The following is a 15034-nucleotide window of genomic DNA, read 5'->3' on the forward strand; positions in this document are numbered from 1 at the left end:
CCCGCCTGTCCTGTACTGTCCGAACCCGCGGGACAGCCGACTCGCGGTGGGAGCTGACTGAGCTTGACCCCGCCCCCTTTCCTACCAGGAACGTGCGTGCTTGGAGACACGTACAGCCAATCAGTAAAAAGGAGTGGCCAGGAGTGGCATACGCCTTGTCTAATCATCTACAGCCCTGGACAGCGGGCCTGCACTTTGGCCAATGGTGGCGCGGGGCGGAGATTGGGCGGGGGCGACGGTCACCTGATCTGCGGCGGCAGCGGTGGTCGAGATAGTCGAGGCTAAAGCTATGATGGCGGTGACCGCGGCGGCTCGGGTGCCGGCGAGGACGCAGCGAGCCCCGGCGCTGTGGCAGATTCGGTGTCTGCCACTGTTGCTGGTGGTGGTGGCGGCGACAGCGGCGGAGCAGCAGGTGCCGCTCGTGCTGTGGTCGAGTGACCGGTGAGCGAGCAGGGTGCGCCGGGGCGGGCCTCGCTGCGCGCCGTAGCGGCTGAGGTGCCCTCGCCCAACTCCAGGGTTGTCCTCGGCGAGGAGCAGCGAGGCCCAGAGGGTACTGTTTCTTGTTCGGCGGCCCGTAGCTACTGGGTAGGGTCAGATTTCCGGGCCCCACGCATCAAGCTGGGAGCCCATGGGCTTCAGATCTCAAGCCATGGGCTCTCGCTTGACAGCACCTCTTCTGTCCCCCGACAGGGACTTGTGGGCTCCTGCGGTCGATACCCACGAGGGCCACATCACCAGCGACATGCAGCTCTCTACTTACTTAGACCCCGCCCTGGAGCTGGGCCCCCGCAATGTGCTGTTGTTCCTGCAGGACAAGGTGCGCCCGCCCCAGCCCTCTCGAGCCTTGGTCCCAGGACACTGAGGCCCATCCCACAAGGGACGCTTCAGTGACCTTCTTTCAACTGCAAGGAGGTGTGGCTCCTCTCTTGAGAAGGCCTGTAGAAGAAGGTTCAATGGGAATGGTGAAGGCCCGAAAATGGCACCAACTTGATTGGGGAAGCAAGGGGTCAGAGTCCAGATGCCTACTGAGTACCAAACACTTAATCTGACCTACTGTACTCTGGTGGGGACTATCGACCCTGTTTACAGATGCGAAGACTGATGATGCCCAAGGAGGGGAAGTGACTTGCCCAAGGTCACACACCTAATGGGTGGCAGAGTTGTGATTCTAACTCCATGATCATAATAGAGATAATCAAAAAACGATCACTTATTGAGTTGCTTCATTTGCACTGTGCAGAGCTGATGTCATTATCTTGGTTTTACTGCCAAGGAAACTAAGGCTTGTAGAGGTGCAGTGATGGACTGGTTTATGTACACCACAATTGGTTCCAGCCTGAGTCCGTCGGATAACCCCCTCCCCCAGTTCGTGCTTATAAACCGGCACACTGTTTTCCCTCCCATCCAGGTCTCTTTGTCCTCCCCAAAGCGGGCATGTAGATCATGAGGAGATTCTAGAGCAGTGTGGGTTTGGTGTTTGGAAGTTATCGGGCTTCTGCTTGTCCCTTCCTTGTTGGTGGCCTGTATGGCTCATTCCCCTTGTGGTCTTGCTATGTCACTCTGTGGGCAGGTTGTGGCAGTCATGCTGGCCTGTAGTCCCTCCAGGAGATAGTTCATAATGTAGTCTGACTGGAAATCGGTTCTAGTTCCACTACTTAACCAGCCTTTGGACATGTGGAATAATCTGTGAATGCCAGTTTCTGCATCTGTAAAATGAAGATAACACCTACATCAGAGGGCTGTGAGGAGCAGTTCTTAAAATCCATGTAAAACATCTAGCTGGGGTCCACCTGTCTTATGGCATTCATCCATTTACCAAATATGAACTGCCTACTATGTACCAGTTATTAAATGTTGGGGACATAACAGTGAGCAGAATAACCCAAGCTCTTACCCTGAGGAAGCTGACATTCTCATGAGGGCAACAAGTAAATGCTAACTTCGTATATGACATAATGTCAGTGCTATAGTGTTTAGAGAAGAAAGCAGCAGGCTAAGGGGCCGGAGTGGCTTGAAACCCTGTGTAAGATAAGGGTGATCAGGCAAGGGCTCAGTGAGGAGGTGATACCTGAGCAAAGACCTAAATGGAAGGAGGGATGGAGCCATGTGGCTATGGGGGGAAGGGTGTTCTTGGCAGAGGGAACAGCAGGTGCAAAGGCCCTGGGCAAGGAATGCTCTTGGTGAGCCCATGGGAGAGCTGGTGTTGCTGTAGTGTAGTGAGAGAGAAAGAGCTGGAAGTGGTCAGGCAGTAGCCAGGTGATGAGGAGGGAAAAAGGTTAGTCGCAGTTCTAAATGTGGCAGGAAGCCGTGGGTTATTTTGAGGAGGGAGTGCTATGAAGAGATAGTGGTGGTTCCTGGGCTTTCAGAAGGAGAGCCCAGGTGGCCAAACAGGGTCAGGATTCCTGCCCAGAAGCGAGAGGACGCTGGGCAAGTGTGTATACTAAACAAAATGAGGTTAGGAAAGCTGATTACAATCTCCCCTAGGCCTAGCTGGGAAAAGCCAGAGGAAGCTGGGAGCTGTGGTGGAGGGGCAGGAGTTGAAGGACATGTCTAGGTTGCAGAGGAAAGGGGATGGGTGTCGGGGTTACTGTGGTCCAGAGAGCTCAGAAGACTTCAGTGCTTCCTCCAGCACATTCCAAGATTTTCACATCCTTCTCCCCTTCTACCAAAACCAGATGGGGAGGGGGACTTCTCACCCTCCTTTAAAAAATGTTCCATCCAGACTGGACTTAGGTGGCTCAAGCTGTTGCAGCTGGCATGCAGGTTCTCCTTTTCTTTGATTTCGTTGCGGGGGCATGCAGTAAATGTTTCTAACTGCCCCCAGCCCCCTCCCCAGCTTCCCTCTTCCCTACCCAGTTCCTCTTGTCTACAGGCAGGCAGCTGACTCTTACTCCTGAGGTTACCACAAATCAGCTGCCCGCAGATTTCCCCCCAGCCGCATGACTGCCTTCCGTGTTTTCTCACCCTCACCCTGCCTGGAGGGTGCTAAAGAAAAAAGGAGGAACCTTCCACCCCCACCCCCAAACTCGCCCTTGCTTGCTCTTTCGACCACACCACATCTGGCTCTAAATGAGATTTTGCTGGCCCTGCATATGTTCAGGGAAGGTGTCTGCCCCCTGCCCTGGCCCTGACTCTACCTTCTGAGTCTGTCTTCCCTGCTTCCCCACTAGCTGAGCATTGAGGACTTCACGGCATATGGCGGTGTGTTTGGAAACAAGCAGGACAGTGCCTTTTCTAACCTGGAGGTAAGAGTCCTCTCCCAGCTGAGGGCCATGGGAGCTGTCCTGTACCCCCGCCCCCAGCACAATAAGAACTGTCCCCTTAGGAACCAGAGATGCTGGCTTTGGGAGTAGAAAGGCCTGAGTGTCAGGCCAAGGGCATGGGGCGTTTTCTTTCTGACCCGGAATGAGATTCCTGTGTGGGTGTGGCTTCCCAGAGAGGTTTGGGGGGCTGGCCCAGGTGTACTGGTCCCTTGCTAACTCATTCCCCACCTCTTCTCTGTCCCCAGAATGCCCTGGACCTGGCCCCCTCCTCTCTGGTGCTTCCAGCTGTCGACTGGTATGCGGTCAGCACTCTGACCACTTACCTGCAGGAGAAGCTCGGGGCCAGCCCCTTGCACGTGGACCTGGCCACCCTGCGGGAGCTGAAGCTCAATGCCAGCCTCCCAGCCTTGCTTCTCATCCGCCTGCCCTACACAGCCAGGTATGGCCTAGCCTGCAGCTGCAAGGCTCTGGGCTCTGGTAGCACAACTCAAAGATGACAGTCCTCCCATTGAGAACCTTGAAGCCCTTCCAGAAGGTGCACTCTGGCCAGAAGAGGCAGGAAGAGCCTCTGGCTGGGCTGTGGCTCAGGAGTCAATGCCCACACTGAGCTAGGCCTGTCGGGCCTCCAGAGACGAGAGAGACGTGGGCCCTGGTGATGGGGAGCCGACTTGCCTAGCCAGGACCCATTCACGCAGCAGGTGGCAGGGACATGAGCAGGACTGTGAAGCAGCGCCGGGTGGGGCAAGGGATTCCAGGCAGGGCTATGAGGTGAGCACAAGTTGTGGAGGGAGCAGCGAACGTGGCTCCCAAAGCCCCCAGCTAGAGTGTTGCTAGGTGAATGGGACTAGTGGAGAAGGATATGGCATGGAGGGGCAGAGGGGATGTGGCCCCGGATGGTGGATTGCAGGGGCTCTAATGCTCTGTCTCTTCCATAGCTCGGGTCTGATGGCACCTAGGGAAGTCCTCACAGGCAATGGTGAGTGGGGTCAGGAAGGGTACACGTTTTCCATCCTTATCCAGCCCTCAGCTGCAGAGTGCTGGCCTACTGCTCCTCAGCCCCTCCTCATTCCTAGGGCAGCAGCCCTGCTTCTTGGAACAACTGGCAGCTGAGCAAGGAAATGCTGGCCCCCCAGGCCTCACCCCTCTCCAGCTGGGCCCTGCCTGGCAAAGGTTTTGGGGCACCTAGGGGTCCTCTGTGCAGGAGCCTGTGGAGCCAGTTACCACTCAGGCAGCGTGAATCCGTAGTTTTGGGTTTAATAGACCAGCAACATTTCCAAAACCAGTTCTGAAGACTTGTCCTCTTCTTGCTATAAAGGAATCATTCCTCATGGAAAGGTCATCAAAACCTTCTGTGGGTAGCTTTGGAATTTCTTATAACTCTGTCTTTCCTCATTCCCCATAGTTAGGGCTTGACGTTAGGGAGTTGGTGATTTAGGCCACAGGTGTCCCAGTGGAGGCTGGGGGTGGACGGGATGAGAAGCAGCTGCTATTAGGAATAATCCTTAATGGAAACTGAAAACACTAGTGAAGGTTGATGGGAGCCGGCTCTTCAAGGGTCTCAGTGTCCCACCATAGAGGACATGCCATTTGCCAAGGGTGGGGGGACTTCATAGTCCAGACACCTGGTGGTTCCCACCTCAACGAGGTGATCTCACTTAGTGCCACCAAGAGAGGACTCTGATGTGGGACATGGAAGGGCATGACCTTGCCTCTGCTGGCTTCTGCTTGTGAAGGTCAGATGGTTTCTAACATCGGGTGGGGAGTGTTGCCATTAGCGTCTGCCTGTGACCTGGTTCTCTGTTTTTCCCATTGCCCCTTAGATGAGGTTATTGGGCAGGTGCTGAGCACACTCAAGTCTGAAGATGTCCCATACACAGCAGCCCTCACGGCAGTCCACCCTTCCAGGGTACGTGCCCTTCCTCAGGGGCTCTGGGAGGTGTGGGCAGAGGCTGCATGGTGAGTCAGCCTGGAGGGGTGGATGGCTCCTAGTAGAGTGTCTTGATGGGAGCTGGCTTCTCCCCTGGCTCGATGTCAGGGGGGATGAATAGGAATCGTAAAGTCCTGCCTAATCCTTCCAGGTGCAGCTTTCCATCTTGCCCTATCAGTCTTACAGGCTGGCATGCTCGGGCAATAAGTCCAAGTATTCCTAAATTGGAGGGGCTAGGAATATCACAAAGGCTTAGGGGCCAGCCAGGGAAAGCTTCCTGGAGGAAGAGCCTCAGAGTATGACCGGTGGGACTACAGATGGTAGAGAGGGTACCTGGGGGGACAGTGAGGGCAGGCCACTTGGTTTGAGGCTTGCTCCCAGGGCTGTTGAGAGAAGGCTTGTGGGCTGTTTCTGCAGGTGGCCCGTGATGTACCCATGGTGGCTGGGGGGCTAGGCCGCCAGCTGCTGCAAAACCAGCCAGTGTCAGCTGTGACCCAACCTGTGAGTTACAATGACACTGCTCCCCGGATCCTGTTCTGGGCCCAGAACTTCACGGTGGTATATGGGAACCAGTGGAAGGACCTGACCCCCATGACCTTTGGGGTCCAGGACCTCAACCTGACTGGCTCCTTCTGGAATGACTCCTTTGCCAGGTAAGGGCAAAGTACCTGCCACTGCAGGTGGGTGTATGTGTTGGGGATGTTCACTCTGGGGATGCCGGTGATATAGGGTGAGACTGGTGGAGGGCTCTTGAAGTCGGGGGTGCTCAGAGTTCTGCTTCCCCATGCCCTCTAGTCCTTGGCTGGGACCCTGGTTGTTCATACTTCCCAGTCACTTGGGAACCTGACACCTCCTCCCTTGAGCAACCTGAAGGTGACTACACGAGGGCGCATACCAGGCCCCAGTGAATTCTAGGGCTCCCGTACCCTTACCGTGTGGCGAGAGAAATTGCCCTCACCCCCAAAGCCCAACCTGGGCATCTCAGTGACCCCAAGGGGGAGCTGAAAGGGGGAGGGGCAGTGGGCTCAGGGGATCCAGAGGAAGGAGCCTTCAGATGGAGGTGGGGGACCTGCGTGCTGGTTCCTGACCTAAAATGTGACGGGGTCTCAGTTTTCCCATCTGTCAAGTGGGGGCACTGCCTCTTCAGGTGGCTGTGAAGACCCAGGCAGCTTAGGTAGAAGCAGACTTGAGCAACCTGATTTAAGATGCTCAAGGCCCTTCCAGAGCCTAACAACTTGCCTCTTACTCTGGCCTTGTAGGCTTGCGCTGACCTATGAACAACTCTTTGGTACCACGGTGACATTCAAGTGAGTCTGAGGGTTAAGGTGTGGGTGGACTGGCGTGACTCTGGCTTCCTCAGCTGCCTGACATCCCGCGGCCTCCGGCAGGTTCATTCTGGTAAACCGCTTCTACCCAGTGTCAGCACGGCACTGGTTTACCATGGAGCGCCTGGAAATCCACAGCAATGGGTCCGTGGTCTACTTCAATGCCTCCGAGGTCACGGGGCCCAGCATCTACTCCTTCCACTGCCAGTACGTCAGCAGTCTGAGCAAGAACGACAATCTCCTTGTGCCTCGCACACAGCCCTCTCTCTGGCAGATGACTCTTGAGGACTTCCAGGTAGGGAGCAGGGAGGAGCCCAGGCTGGAGGTAGCAAGGTGCTGGCAGAGAGGGGAGGGACTAGAGGCCTGAAGTCTCAGCATCCTTTGGGCTCAGGAATGTAGTCTAGAATCCTGTCCCAACGGTGCTCCCATCCCGTGAAATTTGGACTACCCACTAACTCGGGAACCCCAGCCCTTACTGGGCCTCCCTCTCTCTCTGTGGGGTCACGCAGTCCTTTCTGTTCCCCAGATCCAGGCCTTCAACGTGAAGGGCGAGCAGTTCTCCTATGCCAGTGACTGTGCTGGCTTCTTCTCCCCGGGCATCTGGATGGGGCTGCTCACCTCCCTGTTCATGCTTTTCATCTTCACCTATGGTCTGCACATGATCCTCAGCCTCAAGACGATGGACCGCTTTGATGACCACAAGGGCCCCGCCATCACTTTGACCCAGATTGTGTGACTCGGTGCCCATGGGGGATTGAGGGTGTGATGGTGTCCAGGTTGTCGCTGTCTCACCTCGAGGCATGGTGCACCGAAGGGCTTCCTGTCTTCCATAGCATGAACCCCAGTTCCCTCAGCCGTGTCTTGCTCCCTGTTCCACCCATGAGGGGCTTCCCTGGGGCTGCCCATCCCCCATCTTTACCAACAAGGTGTACATATTCTGCATAGATAGTAGACAGATCTCCCAGGCTTGGTGATTGTGAGGGGAAGGGACTTGAATGCCCGTTCCTCCTTCCCCCTTTTCCTTATTTATTCTCATCACTCCACCTTCACCCCTCGCTGTTTATAGTGCTTTTGTGTAGTCAGTGCTCCTTCCCTGGCTTTCTGGGGCTCCCTGCAGCAGCCAGGAGCTGGAGTTCCCTGAGTTGGGGGGTGGGGTATAAATACTATTTAACTGTCTGGCTTGGCTGGTGTTACTGTTTTTTGGTGATGTTGTGCTAACAATAAGCAGTACATTAGGGTTTATTTCTGTGGCCTGAGAAGGAAGGGACCTCCACGGCAGGTGGGCTGGGTGTGCTGGGTGTGCTGACTGGGTTTCTGGCATGTTCCTGCCTGGAGTGCCTGGCAGGAGCCTGGGCTGCTCGTTGGGTTTCCTTCCTAATAAAATAAAGAAGGGTCGCCATGCTTCAGCTTCTTGTCACTCATTTCTGCACTGGATATGACGAATGCGCTTGGCTGAGGGCTGCGGGAGAGGAGCCCAGATGTAGCTGGCCAAGGGGGTGGTGGGAAGGCCTCTAGGGGTCCTGTGGACTGCCTCTCCGGGGGAGCTAGGGGAGAGCTGGAGGGTCTTTAGCAAGCTGGGCTCCTGAGCGGCTAGTGTAGGGAGGGGGCTGCAGCGCGTCGGCAGGAAGGGCGGGGGTGGTCAGCGCTTGGGGGAGACGGTAGTGACAATGGCTGCCCCCCTGTCCCCAGGGGGCACCCCCGGCTGCCGCAGCGGGAGCACCTAACCATCAGGGCCGCGCCGAGCCTCCCGAAGGGCGGGGCGGGCGCGAGAGGCTCCCGCGCGCACGGATCCCTCGGTCGCAGCACCGGACACCGGCCCGCCCCGCCCCGCCCCGCCCCACACCCCACAGGGCTCTCCGAGAGTGGCGCCGCCTGCGGAGCCGTGCTGGGGCTGGGACCCTGGCCTTGGCAGCCCTCCCGGGAGGCGAGCCTAGAAGGCGGTGGCCCGGGCCGGGCGCGGCGGGGCGTGGGGAGGGGCCGGGACTCTTTGACGCGGCGGAGGGGTCGGGCGGAGCCGGCGCGCCGCCATCTTTGGTCCAGTGCGGCGGCGGCTGTGGTGAAGGAGGAGGAGGAGGAGCCGACGGCGCTGGCACCGAGCTCTGACCATGGATGAGGAATACGATGTGATCGTGCTGGGTACCGGCCTCACCGTAAGTGCGGCCTCCGGCGCCCTTGCTCCCGCATCTCCCCCTCCTCCCCGCGGTGTTACTGCCCCGGGCCCCATCCTCCCATCATTGCCATCCGTGGCGGTCGGGTTCCCGAAGAAACAGCCCCATGCCCACCCCCCCTTCGCGACGTCACCTCTACCCACCGCTGTGGCCCCATTTCCAAAAAGAGACCCCCTTCCTTTCCGCCTCCTCGATTTCCCGGGGCTCTGACCACTGGACCCATGCCACCTCGGCCAGGGAAAACGCACCTCCCCTCGGCCCGATCCCCCCTCCCCCCAGTGTCCCCTGGCCCCTGCCCATCGCCTGCACCCGTCACCCGTCCAGCATCCCCTCCCATCTTGCGCTAATCCTGGTGGGGATGAAGTACAAGGACCTCGGGTCCGAGGGCTTTGCCAGAGTGGGTCCTCATCCTGCCTCCCCGGCTTTTTATGTGGCCAGGGGACCCAGGGAATATTCCAGAAGTAGCAGCAGTGGGGGCACTGACCACTTTTCCGCTACCCCACCCTGGTCTTCCCATGGAGACCTCAGGCTTAGTGTCTGCAGCCTTTGTCCTTGGGCTGATTACACTAACTGGTGAGGGTGTTTATCTTCCCCTTCCCTCAAACCCCGTTGGACCGCTCCCCTGAGAGGCTCATCTCCCTCAGTTGGGGCGCAGAAGCCTCTTCCCGGGCCTGGAAGGCCTGGGTCAGGGGCAACTTGGAGGACCGAGCAGCCCAGGGTGGGGCCTGCGATTCCAGAACCGTGCTTCACTTCCCTTCCGGGGTGGGGGGGGGCTTCACTGTCCAGCTGGGTCTTCTCTGTTGCTCATTGTGTCTCACCTGTCTTTTCCTGCTACTCTATGTAGATAGATGATTTTCTTAGCGTGGTAGTTGCTGGAAGACTCTCCGCGCATCTGCTGGACACTCTTCTTCCATGGCTCCGCTATTTCTTTTTTCTTTACTCCTTTACCCAGCAAGGTTATAAAGGAGACTGGTTGGATGAAGCCGTTGCCTCCAGTTTTAGGGGAGGCAACCAGCTTGGGGTGGAAGGAGCTGTCCATTTGCTTTGCTTTCGTCTCCAGTTGTGGGGTGGGGAACAAATCAGGGCTGCTGTTCGGAATGTGGGCAGGTGGGAGTGCAGCAAATGTCACCTCTTCCCCAGGAGTGCATCCTGTCGGGCATCATGTCCGTGAATGGGAAGAAAGTGCTGCACATGGACCGGAACCCCTACTATGGGGGCGAGAGCTCCTCCATCACACCCCTGGAGGAGGTGAGGCCACCCGCATCAAGGCCCGTCCCTTGTCAATCTCTCACATAGGGCACTGAAGCAGCTCCCCAGGTTCTTTGGGCAGGGGAGTGAGGGAGGGGTGGTCTTTGAGGTGCCTTTCTTTCTCTCCCTCCTGCTTGCAGCTGTATAAGCGTTTTCAATTGCTGGAGGGGCCCCCTGAGTCGATGGGCAGGGGCCGAGACTGGAATGTTGACCTGATCCCCAAATTCCTCATGGCCAATGGTGAGGGAGATGAATGAGGTATTGGGGGTGATTGGGATGACCAAAGGAGGGTTGGGCTCCATAGAAGGGGCAGCCTGAGCAGCTAGAGCTTCTGGAAGGAGCCATGCTGATCATCATTGTTGCTTTCCCCTCACCGCCCTGCAGGGCAACTGGTAAAGATGCTACTGTATACAGAGGTGACGCGCTACCTGGATTTCAAGGTGGTAGAGGGCAGCTTTGTCTACAAGGGGGGCAAGATCTACAAAGTGCCATCCACGGAGACTGAAGCCTTGGCTTCCAGTGAGTGCGGGTCCCCTGAGTCAGAGAATCCTGAGGGCGGGGGCAGCCATCCAGAGCAGGGTGCCCCTTGCCCAAGGTCACATTCTCCATGCAGTACGGGAAGCCCCTTGCTCCGTCTTCCCTCTGCCACCCTGGGCTGTGCCTCCCTGGTTGCCGGGAGGGAAGTTCCACGTGCAGAGGGGATGTGGAGGGGAGTTCCTTGAAAGACTTCAGCCTTTGACAGGGCTTTCACCTGACCAGTGACACATCCTCCAGTGTCAGAGCCTGCAGGGCCCTCAGAGCCTGTCCAGCCCAACCCCTTCTTTGTAGAGATGGGGAAACCGAGGCCAACAAGGGCAGAGGGGTGTTAATCTAAGGTCACACAGTGGTTAGCAAGAGAACTCAGCTGGGAACCAGGGTACCTGCTTTCTTGGCCTGCTTAGTGGGAAGGAGATGTTCGTACCGTGGTGTGAAGGGTCTCCTGATCATCTCTGTAGATCTGATGGGTATGTTTGAGAAACGGCGCTTCCGCAAGTTCCTGGTGTTTGTGGCAAACTTTGATGAGAACGATCCCAAGACCTTTGAGGGCGTTGATCCCCAGAGCACCAGCATGCGTGAAGTCTACCGGAAGTTTGACCTGGGGCAGGATGTCATCGACTTCACTGGCCACGCCCTGGCGCTCTACCGCACTGATGAGTGAGCTGAGAAGCTGGCATGGCAAACTGTTCCTTGCCCAGCCTGAACCTTGCCCTCCCCACTGCTGCCTGCTGCTCCCTTGGCCTACACTGCACGTCTTTTGTAGTCAGTCACACACTTACATGTTGCCTTTTCCATTCCTTCCCTGTGTTTTAACTCATAATCTTCCCCAGGCCATTGAAGGTGGGGGGCGATATGGCCTGGTGTCTGGGTGGGGGTGAGCCAGGGGTGTTGCTATTGGAGCCTCTTCTCCTGACCCTGTCCCCCCAGCTACCTGGATCAGCCCTGTCTTGAGACCATCAACCGCATCAAGTTGTACAGCGAGTCCCTGGCCCGGTATGGCAAGAGCCCATATTTATATCCACTCTATGGCCTTGGTGAGCTGCCTCAGGGCTTTGCAAGGTGAGGGCATGGCTTCTTTCAGTTGGCAATACTGAGTAGGACTAATGCCAAGAATGGAAATGGCACCCTTGAGCATTTCTGTAGCATTTTATACTTTCCCATTGTGTTTTTCATTTACTTGGCACTTTCCTTGGGAGATGGGCGCTGCCACAGTGCTTTGACCTGCAGAGCTGAAGAGCTGGACCCCCACAGATCGGGCATACTCAGCTCCTGGCCTGAGTCAGGCAGCACTGTGACTGGGCCGGGGGCCTTGGAACTTTGAGTCAGGGCTTCTCCAGAGCCCTCTGTTTTGTTCCCCAGACCGTTTCCGTGAGGAGCTGTGCCCTCATGCCACCCTTATGCTAGCCCTTTGCAGGATGTTGTGGGTGACAGAGCTGGGAAGAACCACTGGGTCTCCTGAGCCCTGCCTGCCTGGGGCAGCCCTCTCTGCACCCCACTGCTGGTAGCGGGAGGATGCAGTGGCACTGGTCCTCGTTTCTCCTGGGTGGGAACTTCACCATCACTCTCCCCACCACAGATTGAGTGCCATCTATGGGGGGACATATATGCTAAACAAACCTGTGGACGACATCATCATGGAGAATGGCAAGGTGGTGGGTGTGCAGTCTGAGGGAGAGGTAAGCCTTCCCCAGAGTGCAGTCATGATGGTCTGGGTGGGGCTTGTTCCCCTCGTTAGAGGCCCTCTTCCCAGTGACCCCAGCTGTGCTGGGTTTGCTGCTACTTAGCTCTGAGGGCCTCGGGCGGGGTACTGGGGCTCCAGAAGGAGACTACATATCCATTCCTGTTGGTGTGAGGTATCACTCAGCCCTAGTGCTGTGTCAGTAGTCCAGGCAGTGTTCCTGATCACAGCGTCTCATCAGAGGGTGTTGCCCAGCTCTGCATATTGGGGTATACCTCCCTGAGATGCAGGATGAAGTTGTATGCTACAGTCGGTGGTGACAGCTCTGAGGAGTGCCCTGCCTGCCTGCCGGAGCTGCCAGCCCTAGCTGTGGGCCCATCCCCACAACCATGTCGGGGCGGCGGTGATTGGATAGGGACAGGGCTTTCCGTTGCTTTCACAGGTGGCCCGATGCAAGCAGCTGATCTGTGACCCCAGCTACGTTCCAGACCGTGTGCGGAAGGCTGGCCAGGTTATCCGCATCATTTGTATCCTCAGCCACCCCATCAAGAACACCAACGATGCCAACTCTTGCCAAATCATCATCCCCCAAAACCAGGTCAACAGGAAGTCAGGTAGGCCAAGCCCCACTGACTTCCTTTAGTGTGTTCTTTGGGGTGACTGCCGCTTCCCATCAGCCTTGGGGCTCTCTGCCTGATCCCTCCATGGAGGAAGGGGGACCCACATCATAGTCCCCAATACTTGGGTTCCTAGGGATTGGGTGGCTCGGACTCTTCCCTTTCATGAGAGTGGCATCTTGGATGCTGCCTGCTGTGTGGGCCTGGAGAGGGGCAGGTAGGCCTGAATTGAGCCCAGCCCCCGGGAGCCCTTTGTGTGCTCGAGTTAATGAGCCCTTTCTGTGGGCAGACATCTACGTGTGCATGATCTCCTACGCACACAACGTGGCTGCTCAGGGCAAGTACATTGCCATCGCCAGCACCACGGTGGAGACTGCAGAACCCGAAAAGGAGGTCGAACCGGCCCTGGAGCTGTTGGAGCCCATTGACCAAAAGTGAGTGGCCGGGGGGTATGAAGGGAGTCAAGGAGCTTGGGGAGTGGGGGACCGGTACCAGTGAGGGCCAGGCTGGTTTTGAGGCCTGACCCTTCCCCTCCATCTGCCCCTTAGGTTTGTGGCTATCAGTGACTTGTATGAGCCCATCGATGATGGTTCTGAGAGCCAGGTAAGCAGCCTGTCCCGGCCCCGGCTCCTGGCTTCCTGCCCAGGGCCCCAGCCCAACTCACTCTGGGCCCCGGCTCTGGCTGTTTTCAGGTGTTCTGTTCCTGCTCCTATGATGCTACCACACATTTTGAGACAACCTGCAATGACATCAAAGACATCTACAAGCGCATGGCAGGCTCCGCCTTTGACTTTGAGAACATGAAGCGCAAACAGAACGATGTCTTTGGAGAAGCTGACCAGTGATTGCTGACCCTCCCCCAGCCCCGGGTGCCCTCTCCCCCCACTCGTGTCTGTTCTCCAGGACTGGGGAGATAGGCGTGGCTGGGCACCCCTATTTCCAGCATTCTCTGCTTCCCCCACCACATTCCTGTCACCCACCTCATTGATACACTGACCAAATCCTTAACCTTAGTGATGGTTTGGGAGACAGGGGTTTCGATAGCATCCTCTTTCTTGGCCCTTCCTTATCCTGGGAAAAGAGGGTTCCTCTCCTTGTGTGTATCTCTTCCCCCCACCCCTAATTCTTCTGCTCTGTTTGGGAAAATGGGGAGGAAAGCTTACTTCTGCCCCCACCGCTGACCCCCTACTGTAGTGGCCTTTGGAGATGCCCCCTGCCTCCCCCCACCAACTCTCTTGCGTGTTGGAGAGAAGGGGCCCTCCCAGCACAAAGTTGCATTCCCCCCGACCCCATTAATTTATTCTAAGTTATTAACTTTTGCCCACCCTGTCTGAGAAGGGAGTGCTGTGCCCCTCCCTTGCCGTCTGCTGGTGAGGCCTGGGGCTGTGGAGCAGCTCCCCTGGCCACCTGGGCAGCCTGGGAGGGAAGAGGGCTTGGGTATGGCCCCATCCGAGGTGGAGTTTGCTGTTTTTGTTTCTTGTTTTTTTTGTTTGTGTCCTCTGGTACTTGCTGAGAGAGAGAGAAATGTGAGCAACGCAGGAGGTGGGAAAATGGATCCAGACCCCAGTGTGCCCCGCCCTACACCTTTCCCTTAGTGGTGGGAAACCCTTATCTTGCAAAGTGAATGTGTGCCCTTCCCCAACCTCTAGTGTATTTCACAGAAAACAAAACCTCCCAATAAAACTGTGTTGAAACCTGAGCCCAGATCTTTAGCTTTATTTCCCAAAAGCTGGGCACTGGGCAGGGCCTTGGCTTCCTGGGCTGTCATGACTTTGGGACTCTGCCTAAGCTTGCCTCCTGATGGCTATAAAAATGTCACTTTCTTCAGGAAAACACTTGGGGGTCAACGTGAAGGAAACAGGGAAGGTTCTGGCCTGGGGTGGAGGTTGAAGTGGAAGGAGCAGGATTCCTGCCTCCAGGTTAAGGAGGAGGAAGCAGAGGGGACCCAGGCCCAGCCTCATGGTACTGGGGAAATGGGTGAAGGTCTAAGTGGTAGAAGCTGGGGAAGCTAGGGGCAGGCCTCAGGCAGGGAGGCAGCAAGGTGTGGGGTCTGGCCTTGGGCTGGGTCAACATCAAGGAAGTGGAGGGCACGTGGGTCCAGCCTTGGGGTCAGGAGGAGGAAGTAGGACTGGGAACCCAGTCTTGGGCTTGGTGTTAATGTCAAGAAACGGACGGGGAACCGAGAGAGCGGGCGCGGGACGTTGGAGATGGAGGGCAGCAAGCAGAGAGGATCGAGATGGCAATACTGAGTAGGACTAATGCCAAGAATGG

General features: G+C 57.0%; 2 protein-coding genes across 2 annotated transcripts; both read left to right on the forward strand.

The window, feature by feature from the left end:
• Positions 1-230: 230 nt before the first annotated feature.
• On the forward strand, positions 231-7921 carry ATP6AP1 (ATPase H+ transporting accessory protein 1). The gene is made up of 10 exons (XM_019633677.1): positions 231-441; positions 691-817; positions 3171-3245; positions 3509-3702; positions 4199-4239; positions 5084-5169; positions 5608-5843; positions 6450-6497; positions 6579-6810; positions 7042-7921. The coding sequence occupies exons 1-10, from the start codon at positions 290-292 to the stop codon at positions 7249-7251; spliced, it is 1401 nt and encodes a 466-aa protein (XP_019489222.1). The 5' UTR covers positions 231-289; the 3' UTR covers positions 7252-7921.
• Positions 7922-8311: 390 nt separating this feature from the next.
• On the forward strand, positions 8312-14462 carry GDI1 (GDP dissociation inhibitor 1). The gene is made up of 11 exons (XM_019633678.1): positions 8312-8665; positions 9824-9931; positions 10072-10171; positions 10316-10450; positions 10927-11125; positions 11396-11527; positions 12045-12144; positions 12589-12760; positions 13053-13197; positions 13312-13366; positions 13456-14462. The coding sequence occupies exons 1-11, from the start codon at positions 8621-8623 to the stop codon at positions 13606-13608; spliced, it is 1344 nt and encodes a 447-aa protein (XP_019489223.1). The 5' UTR covers positions 8312-8620; the 3' UTR covers positions 13609-14462.
• The last annotated feature ends 572 nt before the right edge of the window (positions 14463-15034 follow it).

The sequence above is a fragment of the Hipposideros armiger genome, unplaced genomic scaffold, assembly GCF_001890085.2.
Source record: "Hipposideros armiger isolate ML-2016 unplaced genomic scaffold, ASM189008v1 scaffold_1368, whole genome shotgun sequence".
In the NCBI taxonomy this organism is placed as follows: domain Eukaryota; kingdom Metazoa; phylum Chordata; class Mammalia; order Chiroptera; family Hipposideridae; genus Hipposideros; species Hipposideros armiger.